The sequence below is a fragment of the Eptesicus fuscus genome, chromosome 1 (assembly GCF_027574615.1).
Source record: "Eptesicus fuscus isolate TK198812 chromosome 1, DD_ASM_mEF_20220401, whole genome shotgun sequence".
NCBI classification, from domain to species: Eukaryota; Metazoa; Chordata; class Mammalia; order Chiroptera; family Vespertilionidae; genus Eptesicus; species Eptesicus fuscus.
Genome location: NC_072473.1, coordinates 52,689,070 through 52,702,319, shown reverse-complemented (window position 1 = coordinate 52,702,319; position 13,250 = coordinate 52,689,070). Strand labels below are relative to the sequence as shown.

Below are 13,250 nucleotides of genomic sequence, written 5' to 3'. Positions count from 1 at the left end.
CAGAGCGTCTGCCCCCTGGTGGTCAGTGTGCATCATAGCAACTGGTCGAATGGTCGAACAGACAGAGGGATTATTAGCATATTAGCCTTCTCTCTCTCTCTCTCTCTCTCTCTCTCTATATATATATATATATATATATATATATATATATAGAGATAGAGAGAGAGAGAGAGAGAGAGAGAGAGATAAATGACATTCAGCACTGTATAAGTTTAAAGGTGTATAGCATAATGACTTGAGAACGTGGTCCAAAAGTACAAACTTCCATTTACAAGATAAATAAATACTAGAGAAGTACTGTTCAACATGGTGGCTATAATTATGGTGTATTTGAAAGTTGCTAAGAGACTAAATTCTAAACATTCTCATCACAAGTGACTGGTAAATTTCTAATGTCAGTTCATGTATCTTCACTGGATCACATGACCCAGTTTTTATAAATTAGTATCATTTCTGGAAAAAAAGCATAAATAAAATATTAGGAGAGAGATGACTACCTGACTGTAGGTGTTCATGAAAATAAAATATTTGTGGTCTAATAAATTAAACAGAAATTGAATTAAATGGTTTTTTTTTTTTTACAAATAGGCTTATTTAATTATTTAGTGATATTACTTAAGCTCAGATATAGTTTTATCTTGACTTTTGCTCTTACCCAAATAAACTTTGGTCCCATTGATTAAAAAAAGTTATTCTATTCACACCACTTACGACTTTGTTTCATTGAACAGAGAATTTGTTGGATTTCGTTTCCTGAAGATTATCTGTGAACATTTTAAGTCATCAGAAAATATTGGAAAAGCTTTATTGCTCCACATTGACATACTTTTACAAAGGAAGGAAGAACTGCTTGCCAAGGAAAAGATTGAAGAAATCATTGTAGGTCAGTAGGATTTCTACAGATGTTTTAGAAAGGTGTTAACATGCATGTATTTCGAAGGTAGATGTCAGATCAGTAGTGAAATACTCAGGTCAACATACTAGTATTTTTCCTTTTTCTCATTCCTTTTTTACCCTCTAATAACCTATAACTATAATACCTCACTTATCCAGATTTCACTTGTTTGGCAAGTTAGAATGAGGAACTAAGCAAAAATAACAAACATCAACAAAAACAGATAAACCTCTGAGCTTAAAACTCATGACTCATGTGCAGTAGAAAATTGTGATGTTAGAAGCCTAATTTCTTGTTTCCAGTTTGATCTCAAATAAGCTGTATGCCTTTGAGAAAATCAATAGTATCTCTGGATCTTGTTTTTCCCAACTATGAAATGAAAATTGTGGACTATAATTCCTGGTTGTTAACTTCTTTTTAAGCAGTAGCGTCCTTTTGTGATGCTATCTTATATGAACCCTGTCCCTAGAGTTACTTTAGTTAAAGCAGAGATGTAGAGTCAAATCTTAGCATTCTCTTAACCCCCACCTGTCTGTAGACTCCTATATCCTGAAGAACACAGATAGTATGATCCCTTTCTTAGAAAATTCTCACCCCAATCTCTTCTTCCAACTCTACATATATATAGAGATATAGTTACTAAATGTTAACATTGGAATTTATTCTGAGTAATGGCATTTTAGGTAATTTCTTTATATTTTACTAGATTGCTTGAGTTTTATAAGCATGTATCATGTTTTTATAAAAACATAGTTATTGATATATTGATATTTTTAAAATATAGTTTATTGATTTTTAGAGCAAGAGGAATGGAGAAGAGAGATACATCAATGTGAGAATATAACATCAATCAGCTGCCTCTTACATGCCCCCTACTGGGTACCGAGCCTGCAACCCAGGCATGTACCTTGACCATGAATCAAACCAGCAACCTTTTGGTATATGGATGATGCCCAACCAACTGAGCTACATTGGCCAGGGCTAGTTATTGATAATTTTTTAAAAGGAAATCTTTCGAGCAGCGGTCACCAACCTTTTGGACCTCATGGACCACCAGTGGTCCGTGGACCACCGGTTGGCAACCACTACTCAAAAGGTTTCCTTAAACCAGCAGTAGCCAACCTATTGGACCTCAAGGACCACCAGTGGTCCGCGGACCATCTGTTGGTGACCGCTGGACTAGATAATCTCTAAGAGCCTTTTGAACTCTAGATTCTATGAAACATATTTTACTGATGACACCCTCCCTCCAGACCCTCACTAAGAATCTAGTTATTTTTAAACTCAATTTTAATTTTTAATTGATATTTTAGAGAGAGATAGAAACATCCATGAGAGAGAAACATCAACTTCGATTGGCTGCCTCCTGCATGCCCTCCACTGGGGATCAAGCCCACAAACCAGGCATGTGCCCTGACCGGGAAACAAACGACCAACCTTTCAGTGCAAGGGATGATGCCCAATGAGCTGAGCCACACCAACCAGGGCCAACCCTTAGCATTTTAATGGTAACATATTAAAAAGAGTGAAAGGGCGCTAGCTGGTTTGGTTCAATGGATAGAGCATTAGCCTGTGGACTGAACAGTCCTGGGTTCGATTCCTGGTCAAGAGCACATGCCCGGGTTGTGGGCTCGATCTTCAGTGTGGGGCATTCAGGAGGCAGCCAATCAAAGATTCTTTTTCATCATTGATGTTTCTATCTCTCTCTCCCTCTCCCTTCCTCTCTGAAATCAATAAAAATATATTTTAGAAAAAGAGTGAAAGGGCCTGGCCAATGTGGCTCAGTGGTTGAGCACTGACCCAGAAACCAATAGGTCACTAGTTCGATTCCCGGTCAGAGCACATCCTGAGGCTGTGGGCTTGATCCCTACTAGGAGGTATACAGAAAGCAGCTGATCGATGATGTTTCTCTCTCATTGATGTTTCTATCTCTCTATCCCTCTCCCTTCCTCTCTAAAAATCAATAAGACGTTAAAAAGACATTTTTAAAAAGAGTTAAGGGTCTACAGAGAAATATATGGCTAACCTGACCATAAGATAGGAAAAAAATAACCTCTACAAATTTATAAAACAGTTTTAAACATTAAAAAATATATAATAATCTGTACTATATTCTATAGTAATATCCAAAGGCATCACTGTGATATATTAATAGTATAACAAAATACAGTACTTGTTATTATTGTTGACTTTGAATGGTCAAGCAATGGTTAAAATGTGCTTCAGAAAACTAGAAATTATGTTTAGAAAACATAATTCATGAAACATAATTTTAGAAAAAATAATGAAATTACTTAGACTTTTTAAAATAAAAAATGTTTTATGTTTAATAAAAGTAAACTGTCAGTCAACTAGAAAACTTGGTTATCCAGAATAATTAATTTTCCTAAGATTACATTCAGGGAATCTTAGTTTTATTGTGATATCGGATTATACACTTACACTCCCTAAGTATTATAACATTTTACTCTCATGTGGGTATTTTTAACTAAGTCATGGCACAAACTATATCTGCTGACTAGGCTTGGGTGTCAGAGACTCTCAGTCTCTAATCAAGACTTTGCAGAAATTGATAGTGCCAAAGGGGTGAAAGAGAAGTGGGTATAGAATTATATTATTGTTTTAAACTTTATGTTAATATGTGTTAATATATTTGAACCCTGTAAATGTCTAGACAACAAACAATCAGACACAAGTTACAATTTAAAGTAATAAAGTTTATGTGTAAACATTGTCTTAAAGTATTTTACAAAGGCTTTAAGTTATACTGGGCCTTTCTTGTGAACTTGATGTGATCTGGTTAATACATAATAAACATTTCTTATTAATGATTTCTAGCATTGCTGTCTGTTCATTCACAATAACATTAAGATACCAGATGATGATCAAATTTGGAACATGGGAAATACATTAAAGAGAGACTAGGTTGGAAAACTATCACAGATTGATGGGTGAATTACTGTGAATCTACCAAACTCTGATTGTATTGTATAATCAATCAATTTTGCTAGTAAATCTAAAATTGATTATAAAAACCTGTCAAAATGTGATTCTGTTTGTAGCCATTACTTAAAGATTATAGGGTCTGAATATAGTTAGCTCTTTTATTTAATGTAATAGATCTTGATTCTTGTTTCTAGATATTGAGGTTGGTTGTTTGTTTTTTAGGTCAGCAAACAGGAAGACCACTGCCAACCGGATTAGTAGGCTATTTACACAACATTCTGTGGAAAAAAGCTTACAGAAGTTTTCAGGTTTGAGAATAATTTGTTTTCATTTTTTTAATATTCTTTCTCAACCCTAATAAATGAAACAGTATGTTGACTATAAAAATCATAGAGCATCAAATACTTTAATAATATCTCTATTTATTATTCATAATGTAGAGTATTAATTGGCATTGGACAAGAATTTATTTTAAAATACTAAGATGTGATTCATTCCCATTGGGTACTTACAATGTAGGGAAATTAAGCTATAGAAAAGTAATTTAACATGAAGAATGAGAAACTCCAAGGGATTTTATTCCTTTTAAAAATTGTGGTGTGGCATGGCTGGTGTGGCTCAGTGGTTGAGCATCAACCTATGAACCAGGAGGTCATGGTTCGATTCATGCTCAGGACACAGGCCCGAGTTGCAGGCTCGGTCCCCAGTAGGGGGTGGGCAGGAGGCAGCCGATCAATGATTCTCTCTCATCATTGATGTTTCTGTCTCTCCCTCTTCCTTCCTCTCTGAAATCAATAAAAATATTGTTAAAAATTGTGGTATGGCCCTAACTGGTTTGGCTCAGTGGATAGAGCATCGGCCTGTGGACTGAAGTGTCCCAGGTTCGATTGTGGTCAAAGGCATGTACCTTGGATGCAGGCACATCCCCAGTAGGGAGTGTGCAGGAGGCAGCTGATCGATGTTTCTCTCTCATCGATGTTTCTAACTCTCTATACCTCTCGCTTCCTCTCTGTAAAAAATCAAAAAATATATTTTTAAAAAATTGTGGTATGAAGCACAGAAGATTTTTAGGCCAGTGAAAATACTTTGAATGCTGCTATAAAGATGGATAGATATCATTATACATTTGTTTAAACCCATAGAATGTACAACACCAGGTGTCAACCGTATTGTAAACTATGGACTTTGGGTGATTATGATGTGTCAATGTACTTTCATTAGTTGTAACAAATGTAAGGCTTTGGTGGAGGATTTTAAATATATATATATATATATATATATATATATATATATATATATATTTTATTGATTTGATTTTAGAGAGAGAGGAAGGGAGAGGGATAGAGGGATAGAAACATCGCTGAGAGAGAAACATTATCATTTGTATGCCTCCTACATCCCCCCTACTGGGGATAGAGCCCACAACCCAGGCATGTAGCCTGACTAGGATCGAACTAGGTGACCTCTTGGTTCCTGGGTCAATGCTCAGCTGCTCAGCAACACTAGCCAGACTGCTGGAGGATTTTTTTTTGGGGGGGTCCTTGATCCGAAGGACTTGGGCCCCAGGTGGAGGATGTTTAATGGAGAGGCTATGCATGTGTAGGAGCAGGGGTTTCATAGCAAATCTCTGTACATTCCTCTCAATTTTGCTATGAATCTAAAACTGTTCTAAAAAAAAACTTTATAAAGTTGTGGTACAATTAAAAATACAAAAGAGTAGTAATATATTTTCTCTTTGCAAACCAATCCAGGTTTACTGAAACTACAGATATTTTATGTTTATTCATTTTTGTTAATCCTCACCCAAGGATATTTTTTCCATTGATTTTTAGAGAGAGTGGAAAGGAGGGAGGGAGAGGAAGGGAGAAAGCAAGAGAAGCATCAATGTCAGAGAAACACATCAATTGGTTGCCTCCCACAGGTGCTCCAACTGGGGCCGGAGATCTATCCTGCAACTCGGGTGCGTGTCCATGACTGGGAATCAAGCCCACAACCTTTCTGTACCTGAGCTGATGATGCTCTGATCACTGAACACCACCGGCAAAGGCCAGATAAGGCTTTTTAAAGTATAGTTATTCATAATCTAATCACTTGTAAAAATTTTGGTATGTATGCATTTGTGTGTATGAATAAAAAAGGATATAGAATAATCAACCAGGAGGAACCAAGATGGCGGCAAAGTTAAACAACTAATCTGCTGCCTTGCACAACAATTTCAAAAATACAACTAAAAGACAAAATGTCTACCACCCAGAACCACGGGAAAGCTGGCTGAGTGGTAGATTTACAACTAAGGAGAGAAAGGAGCACAAACGCTGAAAACCTGAGTGAGGTACGGAGGCGCGAATCAGGCTGGAGGCGGGTGACTGGGCGCGCAGCTTTTCTTCAACCCGCAGGGAGACAAGCTCCCGATCACTCTGAAATCCAATTTTTGGGGACACGCGGGGGACCCAGACACCTACGGGGAGAAGCTGGACTCTCGGCCATCGGGTCAGAAAGTGAGAGTGACTTTTTTGCAGAGGTGTGCCCAGCAATCAGTGTTTACTGCGTTGCAGCGTGGGACTCGGGGACTTGGAAACGCCGGAAGGCAGAGACGGCTGAAGGCAGCCATCGTTGTTTGCCATGCCCTAGCCTAGTGATGCCCTGAGACCCTGCCCCACCCTGAGGCCCCGCCCCGCAATTCTACAAACCCACCCAGGCTCCACACAGCGGCTTTTGCATATAAATGGCCTGTTCTGTGGCAGCTTAACCAAATAAACTGCAGCTCCAGTCAGACTGCTCCAAAACCGCCCAAGCAAAAGAGGAGAGAACTAGTCCTTGCTGTAGCTCCTGCTGGGGGACACACAGTACACAAGGGTACACCAAGAGTGTCCACCTCAGGTAACTGGGAGGCTGACCCGTTGAACCAATAGGACACCTAGTACACAAAGCTACCCTACCAACTCAGGGAAGCAGCGAAAATGAGGAGGCAAGGAAACAGATCACAAACCAAAGAAATGGAGGAGAACAAGCGACTGGACATAGAGTTCAAAACCACGGTTATAAGGTTTTTCAAGAATTTCATGGAAAAGGCTGATAAATTTAATGAGACCCTTGAGGATATGAAAAAGGTCCAACTAGAAATTAAACATACACTGACTGAAATAAAAAATATTATACAGAGACCCAACAGCAGACTAGAGGATCGCAAGAATCAACTCAAAGATTTGGAATACAAAGAGGGCAAGGACACTCCTCCAGAGAAGCCAGAAGAGAAGAGAATTCAGAAAGTTGAAGATAGTGTAAGAAGCCTCTGGGACAACTTCAAGTGAACCAACATCAGAATTATGGGGGTACCAGAAGAAGAGAGAGAGCAAGATGCTGAAAACCTATTTGAAGAAATAATGAATGAAAACTTCCCCCACCTGATGAAAGAAATAGACTTACAAGTCCAGGAAGCACACAGAACCCCAAACAAAAGGAATCCAAAGAGGACCACACCAAGACACATCATAATTAAAATGCCAAGAGCAAAAGACAAAGAGAGAATCTTGAAAGCAGCAAGAGAAAAACAGTTAGTTACCTACAAGGGAGCTCCCATACGATTATCAGCTAATTTCTCAACAGAAACCATGCAGGCCAGACGGGAGTGGCAAGAAATATTCAAAGTGATGAATAGCAGGAACCTACAACCAAGACTACTCTACCCAGCAAAGTTATCATTCAGAATTGAAGGGCAGATAAAGAGCTTCACAGATAAGAAAAAGCTAAAGGAGTTCATCACCACCAAACCAGTATTATATGAAATGCTGAAAGGTATTCTTTAAAAAGAGGAAAAAGAAGAAGAAAGATAAAAATTATGAACAACAAATACATATCTATCAACAAGTGAGTCTAAAAGTCAAGAGAATTAAAAATCTGAGGAACAGAATAAACTGGTGAACATAATAGAATCAGAGGCATAGAATGGGAGTGGATTGATAATTCTCAGGGGGAAAGGGGTGTCTGTGTGGGGAGTACAGGAAGAGACTGGACAAAAATCATACACCTATGGATAAGGACAGCATGGCGGGAGGTAAGGGCAGAGGGGGAGTGGGAACCGGGTGGTGGGGAGATATGGGGGGGAAAAAGAGAAACAATTGTAATCTGAAAAAAGGATATGTTTTTTAAATGTTACAGTGGATTTCCACTTCCAACCAAGATGTAACAGAGACCACATTTCTGTCTTTGCTTGAACACACCCCCCCTTAAATAAAACAAGATAAAATACATGAAAAAAAATTTTTAGACACTGACTATCAGACAAGGGAGTGCTCTCTGGGAGATAGGAAATGAACAAGGTGAGCACTGTAGTGGTACAGCTTACTGCCTTGAGTTTCCAGACTGTAGTATAGGAAGAGGAACTGAAGTGGATCCTTGCAGGCTTTCTTATTTGAGGAGATGGAACTGAGAATCTGGGAGAGCAAAGCAGCTAAAGTTTATAGAGCAGAATACCAGAGATCAGAATATAACACATAAAGACAACCCCAGAAATCAGAGTCCTCCTCCAATGTTTAGCAGAGTACTGATTAGGACAGTATGGAATGAAAATATCTAAGTCAGGGGAATAACATCTAAAATTACTAGAGGTGGTCAGATGGAAAGATGGCGACCGGCAGGAAGGTAGGGAGGGAGAGTGTGTGAGAGAGTGAGGGAGCGATAGAGGTGTGTATGGACGTGTGTGGGTGTGTATGTGAGTGAAATAGGGACAGTTAGACCCTGCAGTTCTTCCAGGGGTCTGCCAATACAGGGAGTCTTAGACGGCAAAATCCTGCTGCCGCCGCAAACACTTTGGGGAGGACACCAGCGGCACAGAGACCACACCATCTTGAAGAACAGAACTGCTTGAGACTAGAATCCTAGCCTCGCCAACACCCAGTCTGGTCTCAGAAGCAAACCAGGACCCTACAGCCACTCTGGTAAAAGACCTGTGATCACTACTGCAGACCCAGGGACACCAAGACTCCAGGCACCACAGCCGCAGATTTCTGTGAGTCACAAAGCCAATCCCCCTCCCTCGCTGCCCCCCGCAGAAGCGACATAGAAACTACCAGACCCCAGCCACACAATAAGGCTTTCTGCACACACAAAGCAGTAGCAACTCTGCCTGACTTTGAGCCTTGGTGTCGGACACAGGAAATTTGTTTCCCGCGACTCGTCTCTGTGCCCAGGCAGGGAGACCGGGCTGAATTTGAGCTTAGCTGATCATCCTTAGGGAGGTAGTTTTCTCTGACCAGATCCCGTGCCCATGCAGGGCAGGGAAACAGCGCTGAACTTGAGCCAGACTTGCGAACTCGGGGAATTTGTTTCCCGCGACTCTTCTCCACGCCCAGGTAGGAAGGCAGTCCTGAATTTGACCATAGGCTCACGACCTTGGGCAGATTGTTTCCCATGACCAGACCCTGCACCTTAGCAGAGAGGCTGCGCTGAATTTGAACCTGGATGTGTGGACTCGGGGAGTTTGTTCCCCACGACCAGACCCTGTTCCCACACAGGGAGGCAGCGCTGAATTTGAGCCTGGGTGCATGGACACAGGGAGTTTGTTTTCCACAGTGCACACCCACATGACCAGACCCCACACCCACACTAAGTGGCAGTGCCACCTGACTTTGATTCAGAGCAAGCTCACACAGAAGGCTGTTTACCACAGGGCAGAAGTGGACCTCCTGCCAACACAGTGCAACTGAGCAACCCGGTCTCCCAAGCAGATCGGGACCCTGAATCTCCACGCAAGAGGCAGCAATGAGCACCAGTGACTAGAGTCTGTTCCTCATTGTGTGTGCCTGGTATCCCTGATTCGCAGTACATTCACACTAAGAGCCAGTGACTCCAATTCTTGGCGCATGTGCACACAGAGACCCTGATTCTCACTGCAAGGTAGCAAGCAACAGAGACTCTGATACTCGATTCTCGGCATGGACACAGGGAGCCTCTGACTCCTGACACACAATAAGGGAATTTGATTTTTGGCGCACGGCAGTGGGTTCTCTGTTTCAACATGGTGCAGGCCACACTAAGTCCCTGATTCTAGGTGCACACACGAGGCCACACTAAGTGCCTGTGACTCTGACCCAGGGCGAGCGTGGCTCCCACTAACCCACAGCAACTGCACGTCTTGGTGTCAGAGCTCTTCAGTGACACTTGGAGGGTGCAAAACTCCCACTGCACATGGCCAAGGCCTCTGCAACTTGACATTTGAACCTTCTGGTGATAGTCAGAATGGGGAGACAACGAAGCAATCTCCAGAGGAAAGAAAAGGAGGAATCGCCAAGAAAGGAAATAAGTGAAATGGAAGCATGCAACATGACAGAAAAATAATTCAGAGTAATGGTCATACAGTTCATACACCGGATGGACGAAAAAATCAACAACCTATGCAAAAATCAGGAATAAATGAAAAATGATATAGCTACAATCAAAAACACCATGGAAGGCTTCAACAGTAGACTAGAAGAAGCAGAGGACAGAATTAGTGAGTTAGAAGATCAGGTACAGAAACAAGCCCAATCTGAACAGCAACTAGAGAAAAAAATTAAAGAGCAGGAGGAGAGCCTAAAGGAGCTTTGGGACAATACAAAACGAAATAACATACGTATAATAGGGCTGCCAGAAGGACAAGATGAGCAGCAAGGATTAGAAAATCTATTTGAAGAAATAATGACAGAACACTTCCCTGATATGGGGAAGAAAAAAGTTACTCAAGTACAGAGAGTCCCAAGCAAGATGAATCCCAAAAGACCCACACCAAGACACGCCATAATTACAATGGCAAATGTTATTGACAAAGACAGAATCTTAAAGTCTGCAAGAGAGAGACAGAAAGTTACCTACAAAGGATCCCCAATCAGATTATCAAATGATTTCTCAACAGAAACACATCAAGCTAGAAGGGAATGGAAGGAGATATACAAAATGATGCAAAGCAAGGGACTGAATCCAAGAATACTCTATCCAGCAAGACTATCAATCAAAATTAAAGCGGAAATCAGGAGCTTCGCAGACAAAAAAAAACGCTAAGAGAGTTTATCACTACCAAGCCAGCAATGCAAGAAATGCTAAAGGGACTGCTATAAAAAGAAGAAACAAAAAGTTAAGAAGGAACACAGCCTCAAAAAATAAAAATGGCTACAAACAAGTACCTTTCAATAATAACTTTAAACGTAAACTGACTAAATGCTCCAATCAAAAGACATTGAGTGGCTGAATGGATAAAAAAACATTACCCATATATATGCTGTCTCAAAGAGACCCACCTCAGAACAAGGAACTCACACAGACTGAAAGTGAAGAGAGGAAAAATATCTTTCAGGCAAATGGAAATGAAACAAAAGCTGGGGTAGCAATACTTATATCTGACAAAATAGACCTCAAAGTGAAGGCCATAATAAGAGATAAGGAAGGCCACTTCATAATAATAAAGGGATTGATACAACAAGAGGATATAACCCTGATAAACATATATGCACCCAATGCAGGAGCACCCAAATACATAAAAAATCTCCTGGAAGATATCAAGAGAGAGATCGACAACAATACAATCATAGTAGGGACTTTAATACACCACTGACATCACTGGATAAATCCTCTAGACAAAAAATCAGCAAAGAAACAACAATCCTAAATGACTCACTAGATCAGATGGACTTAATTGACATTTTTAGAAAATTTCACCCCAATGCTGCAGAATATACGTTCTTCTCAAGTGCACATGGGACATTTTCATAAATAGACCACATATTGGGTCACAAGCAAAGTCTCCCCAAATTCTAGAAAATTGAAATCATACCAAGCTTCTTTTCAGACCACAATGACATAATTTTAGAAATAAACTACAATAAAAACAATCCAAAACACTCAAAACACTTGGAAGCTGAATAGCATGTTATTAAATATTGATTGGGTTACCTATGAGATCAAAGAAGAAATTACAGAATCCTGGAAACTAATGACATTAAAAACACAACCTAAAAATGACATTAAAAACACAATCCAAAACCTATGGGACACAATGAAAGCAGTCCTGAGAGGCAAGTTTATAGCTCTACAGGCCTCCCTCAAAAAAAGAAAAAATGATGGTAAATCATCTAACGCTATGACTCAAATAACTAGAAAGAGAGCAACTAGAAAAGCCCATAGTGAGCAGAAGGAAGGAGATAATAAAGATTAGAGCAGAAATAAATGACACAGAGACCAAAAAAAAAAAAAAAAAACAATACAAAAGTTCAATGAAACCAAGAGCTGGTTCTTTGAAAGGATAAACAAGATTGATGAACCTCTAGCCAAGCTCACCAAGAAGCAAAGAGAGAGGACTCAAATAAACAAAATGAGAAATGATAGAGGGTAAATAACAATAGAACCCACAGAAATACAAAGGATTGTTAAAAAATATTATGAACAACTCTATTCCAACAAACTAGACAACCTGGAGGAAATGGACATATTCCTAGAAAAATACAACCTTCCAAAACTCAATCAGAAAGATTCTAAATATCTCAATAGGCCAATAACTATGGAAGAAATTGAAGCAGTCATCAAAAAGCTTCCAGCAAACAAAAGCCCAGGGCCAAACAACTTCACAGGAGAGTTATACCAAACATTCAATGAAGAACTAAAACCTATCCTCCTCAGACTATTCCAGAAAATTCAAGAGGAAGGAACACTTCCAAGCTCATTCTATGAAGCCAGCATCACCCTAATACCAAAACCAGATAAAGACAACACAATGAAAGAGAATTATAGGACAATATCCCTGATGAACATAGATGCCAAAATGCTCAACAAAATTCTAGCAAATCGGATCCAGCAGTACATCAGAAAGATCATACAACATTACCAAGCAGGATTCATCCCAGGGCTGCAAGGATGGTACAATATCCGCAAATCAATAAACGTGATACATCACATAAACAAATTGAGGGAGAAGAATCACATAGTCATATCAATTGACGCTGAAAAAGCATTTGACAAAATCCAACACCCTCTCTTGATAAAAACACTCAGCAAGATGGGAATAGAAGGATCATACCTCAACATCATAAAAGCCATATATGACAAACCCACAGCCAGCATCACACTCAATGGACAAAAACTAAAGCCATTTCCCCTAAAAACAGGAACAAGACAGGGATGCCCACTCTCACCACTCCTGTTCGACATAGTACTGGAAGTACTAGCCATTGCTATCAGACAAGAAGAAGAAATAAAAGGCATCCAAATTGGAAAAGAAGTAAAACTGTCCTTATTCACAGACTACATGATACTGTACATAGAAAACCCCAAAGACTCCATAAAAAATTATTAGACTTAATAAATGAATTCGGCAAGGTAGCCGGATACAAAATTAACACCAAGAAATCTATGGCATTTCTATACACCAATAGTGAACTTACAG

At 39.8% G+C, this 13,250-nt stretch overlaps 1 protein-coding gene across 1 annotated transcript in view; it reads left to right on the top strand.

The window, feature by feature from the left end:
- Positions 1 to 13,250, top strand: part of TEX11 (testis expressed 11) — a 479,256-nt gene that overhangs the window by 282,263 nt on the left and 183,743 nt on the right. Inside the window, exons 13-14 of the mRNA XM_054718924.1 lie at positions 732 to 883; positions 4,064 to 4,149. Coding sequence (XP_054574899.1) covers positions 732 to 883; positions 4,064 to 4,149 — 238 coding nt within the window. The remainder of the gene's footprint in view (positions 1 to 731; positions 884 to 4,063; positions 4,150 to 13,250) is intronic.